At 38.6% G+C, this 15,743-nt stretch overlaps 1 protein-coding gene across 1 annotated transcript; it reads right to left on the bottom strand.

Annotated features, from left to right (window-relative positions):
- Window positions 1-6,630: 6,630 nt before the first annotated feature.
- Window positions 6,631-12,951, bottom strand: LOC110694459 (multiple organellar RNA editing factor 1, mitochondrial-like). The gene is made up of 5 exons (XM_021871635.1): window positions 12,498-12,951; window positions 10,807-10,904; window positions 10,667-10,732; window positions 9,648-10,465; window positions 6,631-6,932 (listed from the first exon to the last, which is right to left on the bottom strand). The coding sequence occupies exons 1-5, from the start codon at window positions 12,872-12,874 to the stop codon at window positions 6,921-6,923; spliced, it is 1,371 nt and encodes a 456-aa protein (XP_021727327.1). The 5' UTR covers window positions 12,875-12,951; the 3' UTR covers window positions 6,631-6,920.
- Window positions 12,952-15,743: the final 2,792 nt, after the last annotated feature.

Consider the following 15,743-nt stretch of genomic DNA (forward strand, 5'->3'; position numbering starts at 1 on the left):
AAGGTGTTCTTGACTCATTCGACTTAGAGTCGTTTGAAAATTGCGAAGGATGCTTATTAGGCAAGATGATAAAACAACTATTCTCCAAGTTGGGATAAAGGGCAAGTGACTTATTAGGTCTAAGAAACCTTCTAGGTTGTCTTTTCTCAAGATTTGGGGATGCGAAGCATATGTCAAGCGATTAATTTCGGACAAACTTCACCCCAAATCGGATAAGTGTTTCTTTGTGGGATATCCAAAAGAAACCAAAGGGTATTACTTCTACAATAAATCCGAGAACAAAGTTTTTGTTTCTCGTGATGGTGTCTTTTTGTAGAAGGATCACCTTTCCAAAATGACAAGTGGGAGGAAAATCGAACTCGACGAAGTTCGAGAGGACGAGCAACAATGTCAACCTGACAAAACTGACAATCTAGATACTTTGGAAGCATCTAAGAAGATTGGTTAGAATCAAACAGACAATGTAAATGCTCAACCGATTACCCTACATAGGTTGCAACGGCAAAGATCTCAACCAGACAGATACCTCGGTATCGTCTTAACCGATGATCAGGACATCCTAGTCATGGATGGTGATGAGCCGACGACATACAAGCAAGCTATGGCGAGCCCTGACTCTGCAAAATGGCAAGAGGCCATGAAATCCGAGATGGACTCCATGTCTGAAAATCAAGTCTGGGACTTGGTGAATTTGCCCGAGGGTTATACACCCATTGATTGCAAATGGATCTTCAAAGTGAAGACAGACAAGGATGGAAATGTATCAATATACAAAGCTAGACTGGTGGCAAAAGGTTATAGACAAGTCCCCGGGATTGACTATGATGAAACTTTTTCACCAGTTGCAATGCTAAAATCCGTCCAGATCATCCTAGCGATTGCTGCATATTACGATTATGAAATATGGTAAATGGATGTCAAAACTACCTTCCTTAATGGAATTTTGGAAGAAACTGTGTATATAACACGGCTAGAAGGTTTTGTCGATCCAGGCAACGCTGAAAAGGTTTGCAAGCTGAAAAAGTCCATTTATGGACTAAAGCAAGCCAGCAAAAGTTGGAATCTGCGATTTGATGAAGCCATTAGCAAGTTTGGTTTTATCAAGAATCCAGATGAGTCTTTTGTATACAAGAAGGTCGGTGGGAGTGATATTGCATTCCTAGTCCTGTATGTCGATGACATACTTCTCATTGGAAACAACACAAAATTGTTCGAGTCCGTAAAAGGCTGGTTGGGAAAGTGCTTTTCAATGAAGGACTTAGGAGAGGCGCAGTACATATTGGGCATCAAGATCTACAGGGATAGATCTAAGAGGATGATTGGATTAAGCCAGAGTACTTACATTGATAAGGTACTAGCTCGATTCAACATGGAGAATGCCAAAAGAGGGCATTTACCCATGTCCCATGGCGTAACTCTCAGCAAGAAACAGTGTCCAAAGACACCTGTTGAGCGAGAAAGAATGAATTAGATCCCATATGCTTTGCTAATCGGATCGATCATGTATGCCATGATATGTACAAGGCCAGATGTATCGTATGCCCTGAGTGCAACGAGTCGATACCAATCGAACCCAGGAGAGGCGCATTGGACTGCGACCAAGAACATCCTTAAGTACCTGAAAAGGAACAAGGATATATTCCTGGTGTATGGAGGCCACAAAGAACTGGTTGTTGAAGGTTACACCGACGCTAGCTTCCAGACTGACAGAGACGACTTCAAGTCACAGTCAGGATATGTATTCTGTCTGAATGGAGGAGCGTTCAGCTGGAAGAGTGCCAAGCAAAGCACCACTGCAGACTCTACAACTGAAGCCGAGTACTTGGCCGCTTCAGAAGCAGCCAAGGAAGCTGTTTGGATCCGCAAGTTCATCAGTGAACTTGGTGTTGTACCCTCAATCAAGGGGTCGATAGACCTCTATTGTGATAATAATGGAGCTATCGCTCAGGCCAGGGAGCCGAGAGAACACCAGAAGGTCAAACACGTGCAAAGGCGATTTCACATGATAAGGGAATAGAAATCCGAAGGTGAAATCAGAATTTGTAAGATCGGCACAGATGATAATGTAGCCGATCCTTTGACTAAACCTTTGCCTCAAGTGAAGCACAACAAACACGTTGAGGCAATGGGAATCAAGCACGTAGGAGACTGGCTTTGAAAATTCCCTGTACATGTGTTTTAATTAAACGGGTTGATTTAATGTAAGACACTGTATTAAAACCATTCATTAATGGAGTATTTAATTTTTGTGCAAAATTATCATTCACTCCATTACTATTTAATTGTGGTTTAGAATTAAATAATGAGTCCATTCGATTTACGGAAATATTCAAAACAGGGTATCAAGACCATGTCTTGGATAAAGAAACACCTGTTAAGTGAACATTGAATATTAAATCGAAAATTGTCCCTAATCGAGGTCATCTAACAGATGGACGATTGATGACTGCCATAGATTAGTGTGTAGTATGATTTACAGCACCGTTTCTTGTGCTGCGAGGACGTGACGGTCATAAATCATTTGCACAGGTACAGTTTGGAACTGTACTGGATAAGACCTATGAGAGTACTTTAAGAAAATTTAAATTTTGTCATAAGTACATTTCTCATTATGACTATCGGAACTTGTTTCCTCCGACCATGAGTACTGTGAAGTTTTCTTGTTTGAGTACTAGACTCTTTGTTGTTTCCAAACGTCTGCCGTAACTGGGGATCATAACGGGAACACTTAGGAGACTATGTCCTCTTAGTAAGAAGAACTTACAATACAAGACTGGGATTGTCCCCCTACTAACAATAGGGAAAATGTTTTGTTGTTTAAAGGCCGCTCGAAGAGCGAGACTATGAAAATGCATGGCCATGCTCAGATGGATTTTAGAAATCATCTGCTTATTGACAGTCAAACTCGGAGATCGAGAAACACTTCTGAACGTAATAAGGATGACAAAGAATCTTACCTTATAGTTCACGAAGAAACATTAAGTGACATAGGAAATGAGCTATACACTGTATGCACACTTGTCCGGAAGGACAAGTGGGAGATTGAAAGGAATGGTGTCCTTCCAACAAGTGTATTCTTCTGATAGAGGGTTCAGAATTATTACGGAGCTAATTCTTCAGTAAGGTCAAGTGATCGGAATGCATAGGTGGAGGCCGCTTCCGATCAGTAATATCAATGTGCAATTGATGTTACAGCTTAATCTTAACTGAACCCTTCAGGTCGAACCCAATCGAATCACCGATCCGAGACGACAAATTAATCCGAAAGGATTTAATGAGTCAACAGAGTTTTACGAATACAGACGTCGGAAATCGAGCCTAGGGCGTCGAGACCGAGCGTCGCAAAATCACAAAGCGACAAGTACGAACATAGCCCTAGCACCACACTGGCCTAGCCATGTGGATGCTAGGCTAGTTCAAGCTAGCATGCACCTAGCATGGCTAGGCGCACCATCGCAAGCTCAAGGCGCACCATCGCAGCCTAGGTGCACCATTGCAGCCTGGGAATGCGCATGACAGCCTATCGCAGAGCACCACAAGCCCCAGGCAGCCCATCGCAGCTAGCAGCGTGCTAGCCTGGGTGCCTGGGTGCGCATGGCAAGCCATCACAAGTGCCACAACCATCAGGCAGCCCATCGCAGCTAGCAGCGTGCTAGCCTGGGTGCCTGGGTGTATGTGGCAGGTTGTCGCAGCACGCAGCCCAGGGCCAGGCACCATCGCAAGGCATGGCACCACGCACAGCACCATCGCAATGCCAGGGGCTTGCGTGTGTGTGCGTGTGTGCCTCGCAGCCTCGCCTCACAGCCTCGCACAGCAGCATCAATGATGCGTGTGGGCTGGTGCGTGTGTGCGTGCAATGGGGATGCTGGGTTGCTAGGCAGCAGCACCACGCATGCATGTGCGTGTAGTAAGGACTTATTAACATAATACTCCCTCCGTCCTTTTATTATTGCCTCATTGTCATTTTTTATTCAAACTTTATAAACTTTGACCAATAATTACCATTAATCTATAAGAGATAATATAGTTATGTGAGATTTTGACAGATTCGTCTTATTGTATATTTTATTAATATCATGTTTTTAAATAGGAAATATTGTTAAAAAAAATAATCCCAACTTGCTCATTCGCACAAAATAATCCCAATTTTGAATTAGTTTTAAATAATCTGAACTTCAAGGGTCATTTGTTTTAACGGTCCCAGGTGACCGGAACCCTAATTAAAGAGGTAATTTTTTTTTTCCTTATTAGTTGAAAAAAAATTAAATAAATAAAATAATAAACTTAAAAGAAAAACCACCACAACTTTCCGACAGTCACCCTTCTCCCACCGCCAAGGTACTCCCTTTCCCTAACCATCGCCCCGCCCAGTCATCCCCTCCCCCGCGCCGACGCTAGCTTTGGCAGCCCGATGCTTCCCCTCCCATACTGCCTAAACCTCCAAAAGCCCACCCCAAAACCACCTTATGTAAACCCGAAACCCCTAAAAAGCTAGGGTTTCGAGGGTGGGGGAGGGCCGTTTGGAGGGTTTTGCGGTGGGGTTAGGCTTATTTAAGGGTTTCGGGTTGCGATATGGGTGTTTTGAGTGGTTTCAAGGGAGGGGCGTCGTCGGCGCTTGTGTGGGGGAGGAACGTCTAGGCGCCGATAGGGATGGGGTTTCGGGAAGGGGTCATGGTGGTGGAGAGGGTGGTCGTGGATGGGAGGTTCCGGTAACTGGGATTTTATTTTTTATTTTTTTAAAAGTTTTTTTTTATTTTTTTTCAGCCAATTAAATATCGACACGTGTCACCTTCTTAACCTGTTATAGGAAGTTAAGTGACCGGCTGGGATCATTTTGAGCGAATGACCCCTAAATTTCGGATTATTTAAAAGTAATCCAAAGTTGGGATTATTTTGAGCGAACGAACAAAAGTTGGGATTATTTTTAACAATTTTTCCTTTATAATTTTTATGTGTATGGAAATGAAGATATAGTTTTGACACGTGTCTTGGATATCGTGAAAAGTCAAATGGGACAAACAAAAATAGGGACAGAGGGAGCATGTATTTTTTTTTTAAAAAAGTAATATTTTGATATAATAAATAATAATAAAATTAATATAATAATGAATATGGACAGAAAATTCCTCGAGAAACCTTCTTCAGTGGCCGGCTTGCATATATAGTACAAAAGGTGGTACTGTTGATAGCAAATAGTTAAGGTCGTATTATTTTGCACACACCGGTAATAGTTGGGGTTATTTAAAGCCAATTTTGTTAAAAAAAAAAAAAGCCAAAGTTCATCTTCAATCTTCAATGGAGAATGCTGAAAGAAAAAATAAATAAAATAAAAAAAAATAAATAAAATAAAAAAAAGAAAAAAAGAAAAAATATAAAGAGAACAATTTTTTTTAATAAATTGTAATATATTAATTGGGCATGGAAAATGACAAAGGAATTTGAATTTTAAATATTAGAGGTTTAAAATATCATTTGAATTTTAAATGAAATTTGAATTTAAGTGGAATTGAGTCTAATTTTTTGCCCAATAAAATATTGCCATGTCAAATCGTATATTAGGCTCACAAACCAGGCTTGTATGTGTGACATTTTTATGGTACATCCGGTGCACCATGCGTATGGTGCACTTGGAAAGAACATTCAGCATATTTTAAAGAACACGGGCGAAAAAAAAAGAATATTATTGACATTTATAAAGAACGCGAGCATTATATGTTCTTCAAGTTTGATCATTATGTTTTTTTATATTATACAATATGTTCTTTAATTTATGTACATAAAAAAATGGTAAATTTAACCACCCGAGTAACCATGAAAAAGAACATGTTCTTTAATGTATTATCATGTTATTTCTTTAAAGACTTTATGTTCTTTGTAATGACATGTTATTTGTCAAACATAAACATATTCTTTTGTCAAACACATGTATGTTCTTTTTCGAACACATTCAACCACCTAAGTAGCCATGAAAAAGAACATGTTCTTTAATGTATTATCATGTATTTTTTGTAAAGACTTTATGTTCTTTGTTATTCCATGTTCTTTGTCAAACACAAACATGTTCTTTTGTTAAACACAGATATGTTCTTTTTCAAACACTGGTATGTTTTTTTTTCAAACACTCATATGTTCTTTACGCTTTTTTTAGTTTTACCGGGTTCACTATGCGCATGATGCACCCAGGTGCACAAACCAAACACTCGTATGTGTAGCCTTCACCGGCTAGGAATGGAGTAAAAGAATTTTCATAGTTAGGGAATAGGGGAAATATTAAGTACAACTCTTTATTTAAATATCAAGTTGATCAATAGCTCATTATTAATCAAATTAGGTTAATAGGTTGCTATTAAGAACTTGACAGGGTCCTCTCGACAAAAATGCTATTATCATAAACTTCCCAACAGTTACCCGAATATCACAACAAACGCCCCTATGAGAGGACAAATTTGCTCAACCCTGTTGATTGATTTATCATACCAACACAGTAACACTACTCTCACTTGCATGCTATAAGGAAAAAAAAAACCAGAAGACATCGGCACATTGATGTACATCAACTCGGAGACCTACTATAATGCATTTATACATGATCTCCAGATTGAGGTTAACAACAGCCTCTATACTAATAAGTGAAACAAAGAGATTTGTTGACACAGAATTATTATAGATGCAAGTCATAATATTTATAAACTTATATATAACTTCAAAGGTGAATAATTCTTAAAACCTTGTACATAACTTCAAGCTTGCATAATAGCTCAAGGAAGCCATAAAGTGAGTTCTTTTTAATTCATTACTGACACAACTGAAATCCTGTTCATCAAATCCTATCCGCACATTCCTCCTCCAAGCCTGTGGACACTGACGCAGTTTCTCAACTTTAAAAAGCTTCATAGGCTGCTATGGTGTTGAATATGCGTTCAAAATTTTCTCTGTAAAAAAATGGGAGAAAATGAATTCTCTTTCCGGCCTCAAATAATAATAACATAATCCTATTGAAAACTTGCAAAAAGTTCACCTGTCCTAAGCAAAAATCAAATTATGATAAAAGTTTTTAACTATAACTAAGTCAGTAAGTTGTGAGCATAGGATAGAAAAGATTCAACATCCATCGCCAAAGGTATTTTGGTAAATTGAACTATAATCATATTATAAGATTAGGATCAATGTGATTCCAGAGGAATAGAGTACTAACAAACAGATATGAAAGCCAAAATTTAAAAATGGGAACTAAAGAGTAGCAGTCAGTCACATTATTCCTCTATTGCCAGATAATGAAAGGCACAAACCTAAGATGACAGTTATCTATCCTGGATATTTAATTTTTTTTTTTAAAAAAAATAGCTATACAAAAGTGCTACTGTATTCTTTGAAGGGTTTCTTTGAACATAGATTTTAGGATATTGATTAGCATTTACGAAATTTCACAAAACAGAATTACGAGGGAAATCTATAATTATGTGATGTATACAGTAAATAAATGTTTAGTATTTCTACTTTGAGAAATACTTCACATAATTTTTAAGAGCTATGTAAACAGATTCTGTTTTGCATATCGAATAATCAAGGATAGAGGAGAGTACATAGGTACATGTCCTCTACTAAAAACTGGAACCTGACAAAAATTTTCGAAGTTTGAACATGACCCAAAATTAGGGCTGGCAAAAGCTGACGCGACCCGATAACCTGACACGAACCCGACCTTAAAATAGCGGGCTAGGGTTGAGATTTTCGACCTGAAAACTTAAATGGGTCGACACGAACCCAACCTGAAATTAAAATGGGTTAGGTTAAGGTTGAAAATTCTAACCCAAAAATGACCCATATAACCCGAAAAACCTATTGGGTCGAAATCAGGTCGGGTTAACCCGAACCTGACCTGAATAACCCGAAAACAAATCAGGAAAAATAATAACATTTTAAAAAAACTCTAAAGTAACCAACCCATGCCCAAAATCATGTTCCTTGTAAAAAGTAAAACCCTAAGGATCACTTGTATTAGATGTAGCCGACTAGCCGCTGCTCCATACCTCTCTCTCATCTGCTCTCACTGTTCTTCAAGGGCTTCAAAGTTCAATCTCCTAAGGTAAATAAACAACAATTTTCTCTCTCTTCAACTCAAAAAATCAATTCCTAAAATCCTTTGCAAGTTGCAAGTGCTCCTCCTTAGCGGACATCAAGCTTCAAGTTGCAAGTGCTCAAACTTCAAGTGCTCCTCCCCTTCATTGGATACTGCTTGTTGTTTTTACTAATTTTGAATTTTATTATACGTTATTGTATGTATTGTTTTACTTTTAGATTTTTGTTGTTGTTCATGTTAAAGTACAAGTTTAATGCACTTATAATTCTGTTATTAATTTCTATTGTTGTTGTTTTGTTGATATAATTTATACGGTTTACATAATTTGTATAGTCTTATTCATATAATCTATACTGTTCACCTGATTTATACGGTTTACCTAATTGAAGAACTGAATCTAACATAAGATTATTATTAATTTTTTTTTATTTTTTTTTGACAAAATATCAGATTAATATTTGAAGAAAAAATCTGGTCAATTTCAGGTTAAAGCAACCAGATATAAACCCAAAAAAAACAAAAAAAAAAAAAAAAGGTCATATAAGGTCAATATCAAGTTCAGTTTGGGATTTTCAACCCGAAAAGTTAAATGGATCAGGTTCGGGTTAGGGGGTAGCTGACCCGAAATCAGTTGATCTGCACACGAACCCGACCCGACCTGATCCATTTGCTAGCCCTGCCCAAAATGTAGGGCCAACAAGCCAAAACAAAAATCATGGGTTAGTACAATGCCCTAATAAAGTAAGCTTCTCTTTGCAACTTTCATCAACTGAGTTGAGATAGAGCCTCTATAAATAACTGAACAAATGTCCCAAACTTCATTACTTCTCATTCATGCCAAACCAAAGGGTGGCTTATTATTGTGGATGACAAAAAGTTTAGTAGGTTAAAATCTTGGGATCTCTAAGATCGAATCTCACATGCATCTCTTGCTTTGTGGTTCCCTATATACTTCATATACGATGGCTTAATATTTATGACACCATTCGATTTAAGCAATAAAAAATAAAAAAAGGTCAAAGTGCAAATTACAGATAACTGGATGCTGAGTCAGATGGTTTAGCCCGCACAACACTTTTGGGGCTAGGATGCTATGTTGCTATGCTTGAAAAGCACAGATCAGGCCAGGCCACATGAGGGATACTTGTCTTAAAGCTCATCCTGGATTGATCACCAAAAGCTCCATAAATGTGTCCTCTCTTAGAAGAGTTAGGACACCTATGTTCAAACTCAAGCCTACATTCTCTTAGTATATTTTATTTATCTTGATTTGGTGGCACCAGTTTTCAGATCTAGGGTTTTCGAAACCTTAACAAAGATTCTCAGACCATTTTGATTTCATGATAAATACATTTTTCTCATGGAAGGTCTGAACCACATCCCATGTTCACATCCAGTTAGGGTCAGGTTGATACAGGTCAGCTGAAGTAAAAGCTGAGTCTGAACATCACAGCTGAAAGCTGTCCCGATTCCATTTCTATGTCTTGCCAGGAAAGACTAAAAAGCCTAAAATGCATTATTAACCAAGTATGACAAAAATTACGTACTAGAAGAAAGCATCACTTACTTGATTCATTCCAGTTTGCATTGCAGGTGAATAGTTCCTAGAGTTCTGTTCATCTGGCATCTGCGAAAATCTTTGGTTTTCTGCTTGAGGTGCATATTCTGGACCATAATTTATACTTGCTCCCTGGGAAGAAGTACAACTGGGTCCTTGACCATATCGTCCAGCCTCACTTTGTTCAAAAGATCCAACCCCAGTTTGTCCATCAGCTCCTATTGCTGGAGACGGAGGAGCGTAGTTCCTACCATCATTAGAATATTCCATTGGTCTTTGGGGTGTGTAGCCGCCATGGTTACTAGGGTAGTTCCTCATCTGTCCTTGGGGATGGTTATAACCATGTTCTCCTGGGTAATTGCTGCTCTGTCCATGTGGGACAGGACTCACAGGAGTACCATGGTCCCTGGGGAAATTTTGCGTCTGATGCTGATGGGTATAACTATGGTTGTAGTTTTCCTGATGTGGAGGCACATAACTGTTTCCACCACCCTGCTGAGGAGGCACATAAGTGTTTCCAGCACCCTGCTGAGGAGGCACATAAGTGTTTCTGCCTCCCTGATGAGGAGGCATGTAAGTGTTTCCACCACCCTGATAACCATCCCTTCCTTGCTCAGGATAATTTGTCCTATTTGGCGGGTAGCCCATCCCTCCCTGACGAGGAGTGTTTTGGCGCTCTAGATTACCACCCTGTGGCATATAGCCTCTCCCTTCTCCAGGCATTGGATTATTCATTGGCCTTTGTTCATTTGGTCTATGTCTCTTTACTCTGCCGTACTGAACTGGAGGTGGTCTAGGTATGATGGTTCCATTAATGTACTTATCTCCTGTACATTGTAGTGGGAAATTCAAAACAAAACATCAGTAAGTAGGCATAACATTAAGCCATGCAGGATACACTGAAACTAAAGCTATAGAAACAACAGTGGGAAAAACTTGACAACATAAATGTGAGAAATGACCAACAAATATCCCCAGCTTCAATTTGCTTAAAAGTGACTGCATATAGAAGCATAAGTTGCTTTTACCTCCATATTCCTTGTTCACTGGGTCTATGTATGAATCTGGCAATACGAAAATAACTCCAGGCATACCTGCAGAAAAGTTCATCTATTAAGGAAACATTATAGTTTGGCAATTAGAATAATTTATTTAAGCACAATATTACCCTCAAATTTCTGTGATGTCTCTTCATCCATCTCAGCTTGAAAACCAGTGTAAGTAGTGGTGCTACATGCATACATTCTCTTCTTTGCCTCTTCAACACTGATAATGTTGAGAAAGAACTACATATTAATCCAAGAACAACACATATGACTCTAGTGCTTGATTGAAACAAGCATGATAGAAATAGAACAGGCTAAAATGCTTATTAAGAACAGATTAGGAAGAAGAGACTGTATTTTATTATAGAGAGAGAGAAAGAGGTCACTGAATTTCTGATCAAATGGACAGCTTAAGTGGGTTAAGGGATTCATTACAATACACTGGAGTGAATTGCAAGAACAAATAGCTAATATGTATTTGTTGTGAGATAATCTTGTTGCAATATAGATGCAATTGTTCCCCTCATACCAAGCACAAGAAACTTTTTACCCCACTTTTGTTTTGTTTATCCCAAATCTTACATAAACTAACTTCCCTGGAATCTCTCCCTTAAATTAGTCCCCTAGTATCCATTGCTGCAATACAATTATTCTTTGTAATGAATACACACATGTTAGGCCTGGCCTATAAAGTTTAGTACAATTTTCATAATAAAGGAATGAACAAAACCAGTGATCCACCTGGCCATCGGGGAAGTCCGAACTAGTTCTTAGTTCAAAGAGGGAGAGTTGCTACAATTTTTTATTTTATTTTATTTTTTTTATTTTATTTTTTTTGAGGGAGAGAGTTGCTACAATTAGTACTTCCATGTCAAGATAAGACCATGATTCCCCTTTATTGTGCTTTTTCTTATCTATATTTCCTATTTGTGGCTGTAATATTTGTAGAATAACTAGAATTCAAAATCTATTTGGTTAATGTCATCAATAAACCATAACATTTTGCCAATACCAAGGGTTACTAGTAGCAATCTAATGACATTAATGCATAATCAGCTTCTTCCCCCTCTCCCCCTACCAAAACTCCCTTGCAACAGACCCTACAACCATAAATCCATAACCACTCTACCTATGGAGCCCCAGCCGCCAAAATCACGACACCTCTACTAATAAACCACTGCCACAAATTAGTACCATCAAACCTCCCTCCAAATACAACCTCACACCAGCACCACCTACCTCCAGATTGAGCAATATGTCTCCCAGACCACACCATCAACCTGCCTAGTCAATCGTCACCACTTCGCCATAGTCACACCACTTACCCTCCTCATCCCGGACCATCTCCGTACACCCTAGCTGCCAACACAACCGCCCCATCAACATGCCTAGCCAACCGCCACCACCTTGCCATATTCACACCCACTACCCAGCAATTACATCCCACCTACAAATTAAACTGACATTTACCAATTACAACTAATTTTACTAATTGCAACTTCTTCGTATTAATTTTTGTCGATTTTTAATTGAAGTTACTGAATCTTTTCAATTAAAATTGATTTTTTTTTTCTTTTTACTTATTTTTTTAGTAAGGTGGGAAGAACACAGAACAGGGCATAAACTCTGAATGAAAATGAGAAAATACTTCCCTCAACCAAATGAAGCCTAATTCATTGAACTTATAATATAAAATAAATAAATAAATAAATAAATAAAACAATAACCCCTCATTTTCAATCAATTAAACCATGAATAAATTCAGATTCAAAAAACAAACAAACAAATAATTCGAGAAGCAAAAAACGAATACCTTCCTACAACTTTAGCCAAAGTTTGAACATAAGTTTCAACCATTTCTTGAGGAGAAGGTCGTTGTTGAGGATCCTTTCCAAAGTCCATAACAATAAGCCAGTGTTTGTAATCACAACCCTCGAATAAAATTGTATCGGGATCGATCTTTTCGACATCGTTGAACGATCTCGCGGGAGAGAGATAGAAGTGGGTAGAGTGGAAGAAACGACGGAAGAATGAAGGGGAGGTAGAAGATGGTGTAGAAGAGGAGAAAAGGGGGATTTGGAGGAGGAGAGAGGAGAGAGAATTTGAGGTGGTTGAGAGGTTTCGATGAGTGGCGAGGAAGGTGGAGGACAGAGAGAGTGCTCGGCGGAGACGAATGGCGTTGGTCGCCATTAGAGGAGGACGAAGAAGAGAGTAGAGAGTTGGAGAATGAAGGGTTTTAGGAGAAGTGATAGCTGAGATAGAAGGGTTTTAGGAAATTTTGTTAATATTACCTCAAAAACAAAGGGTTTGTGAATTACTACCCTAAAAAAAAGTTGTTAATTACTACTCTAAAAGTGATTAATTTCAAGTGATTACTACCCTTTTTCCTAATCAGGCGATTAATCTCTTAAATATATTATTATACGGCTAATTTATAATTAGTTACTTTTAAACCTTAATTAACTAATTAGACCCTAGAACCACCTCCACACCACCATTGCACCACCACCGAACCTACCTCCTCCAACTCCCCACCATGACAACACCCCTTTCTCGGTCCCCACCCTAAAACCACCATCCGCCCACCCTTAAACCACCTCCCTTTCATTAAACCCTCCCTCCCCACCCGCGGCGGCCCTGATTCCCTTCCCCTTGCCGGAAAACCTTGCTCGACCTTCCCTAATCTGCCTCCACCCCCTTTCCCCATTAATCACCACCCTTAGGGTTTCAATTTTAGGGTTTTAATTTTGGGACTTTAAGGGTGGTGATTAACGGACTAAGGAGGTGGAGGAGGGTTAGGGAGGGCCAGTCGGGTTCTTCGGCGAGGGAGAGAGGGTTAGGGCCGCCGGTGGGTGGGGAGGGGGGATTTTTCAAGGGTATGAGGGATGGTTGGGGGTTTAGAGGTAGTGCAATGGGTGGTTTAGAGGTGGGGTGGATGCCGGGGTGGGGGTAGGCTGCTTATCAGCTCGCCGACAAGGGGGTGATGGGGTAAGGGGCTGCCGGAGATGGTGGGGATGGGGTAAGGGGTCTGTCGGAGGTGGTGCAGTGGTGGTGTTAGGGTCTATTTAATTAATCATGGCTTAAAAACAATTAATTACAATTTTGCTAGACAATGATGTCACTAAGAGCTTAAATTACCTAATTAGGGTTTGATTAGGGAAAAGGTAGCAATCACCTGAATTAATCAGTTTTAGGGGTAGTAATTAACAACTTTTTTTTGTAAGGGTAGTAATTTACAAAGCCTCTATTTTTGAGGTAGTAATTAACAAAATTTCCTTTTGTTTACATTAGGGAGTATGAGTTAATCGTGTTGATGGACAAAAAACATCGATTAAGGGGCATTTTGGTAATATTTGCAAAAAGAGAAGGGTGATTAGGTATATTTGGGAAAAAATACAAGTTGATACCAATATCAACAAAACTTGTTAATATAAGGGTGGTGTGGTCTTTTCCCGTGTTAAATGAGGGGCAAATTAGTACTCTCTCATGTTTCTTGGCAATTCTTGTAAGTCGTACCCCGTTTTCAAAGATATGGACGTTAACAGAAAGATGTAACTGCGTGAGTTCAAACCTTGATCTCAAACCCTAGATTGCAATTGCAATTATAGTGGTGGTAAAAGGGAGAAACCTTATTCTGCCGTCACCTAACCGGTATAGCTTGTACTGAGGATCCATTCCTAATATATACCGGTCAAATCATTGCCGGCAAATCGAAGGGGAATGGACTAACGGTGCTGGATTATGCTGGAGACAACATCACAACAGGTGGTTTGATTTCTTAAAGGTACTTGAACTTATTGAAAATGAAAATTGTGCTCTAATATGGTTGGGATTATTATCTAATGGATTATTGGGTTGAATAATGTATCATATTATATATGTGGATGCATTTAGAAGTGATGCATTTGTGCGATTTGTATGGAACTGAAATTGTAGTTCTGCAATAAGGATAACAGATTTATGCATTTTGTCATGAATATAATTTAGATTATGCTTGTGTTCATTGTACTTAATTCTGCTAGTATTGAGTTATTTGTTTGAACTAGTAATTACTTATTATCTCATTTATTAATTGTTGGATTCGTAAATTGTTGTTGTCTGATTTTATAATGTTTTAATTTAGCACTAGCACTAAGATATGGATGGACGGAGATGTTTAAAGTTGAAGTGGAGCACGGAGTCATTAGTGAAAGGATCCAACTCACGAGCTGAAAATCTGAAATTTTGTTGATGGTCAACCAATGCCACTTGGAATTCGAGTGGAATCCTCTCCGATTTCTCTCTCTAAGTTATGGTTACTCTCTCCTCTTACCCAGAATTGCAGACAATAAGAAATAGACGACGTTAAATTATCCATTAACTAAAGTCTTAAAATGGAATTGGCACAAGAAAGGCAAACAACAAAATCCAAATGAGCAGTAGTAAATGAATAAATTCCAAAAAACAAGGTTTTATTTTCCAAAATGCCTTGTTAATATAGGATATCAATGGGGGATAGCTCTAAATTTGGAGCGTGAATGGACTTAACACCATTTTGCTCGTTGTTACCTCATGTAAGCAACATCTATTTTTTGTCAAAATAAAAAAAAAATAAAAAAAAATCTTCTACTAAATCTTAAACTAGCTAGTAGCCCGAACGTTGCCCTAGTTTGCTATTGTTGGGGATTTTTTTTTTTTTTTTTTTTTTTTTTTTTTTTTTTTTTGTGGTTGATATTTAAAAAGTCACAAGAGTGGTGAGAATTGATCTCAAAATCATCTGGAATCGAGAAGGGAGGTCTAACCACTTGAGTTATCTCTTACTCTCAGGTTGTTACTGTTGTAGACGTGCAATAGATATTTTTTTTCAAAGGCTTTTCAAAACTAAAATTGTCATTGTTGTTTAGGGTAAAAATACCCTGTCCACATGGCCCTATAGCATGCCGACACGTGTCAGCCTCAGAGAGGTCCTAGGGGATCCAATCCTCTACTAACACGTGACACTTTAACCCTAAAAGGGGAACTGATCCCTTCCACTATAAATAGAGGAAAATCCTCATTTATTACACATTCATAAATATAC

Source organism: Chenopodium quinoa, unplaced genomic scaffold (assembly GCF_001683475.1).
Source record: "Chenopodium quinoa cultivar QQ74 unplaced genomic scaffold, ASM168347v1, whole genome shotgun sequence".
Lineage (NCBI taxonomy): Eukaryota > Viridiplantae > Streptophyta > Magnoliopsida > Caryophyllales > Amaranthaceae > Chenopodium > Chenopodium quinoa.

Bases quoted from the DNA above. Each gene is read 5' to 3' on its own strand.
- LOC110694459 (XM_021871635.1), bottom strand. From the start codon at position 12,874: ATGGCGACCAACGCCATTCGTCTCCGCCGAGCACTCTCTCTGTCCTCC. The intron at 10,905-12,497 runs GTATTCGTTTTT...CAACATTATCAG, and splicing joins TTGGCTAAAGTTGTAGGAAG to TGTTGAAGAGGCAAAGAAGA. The intron at 10,466-10,666 runs GTAAAAGCAACT...TACAATGTACAG, and splicing joins AGTGAACAAGGAATATGGAG to GAGATAAGTACATTAATGGA.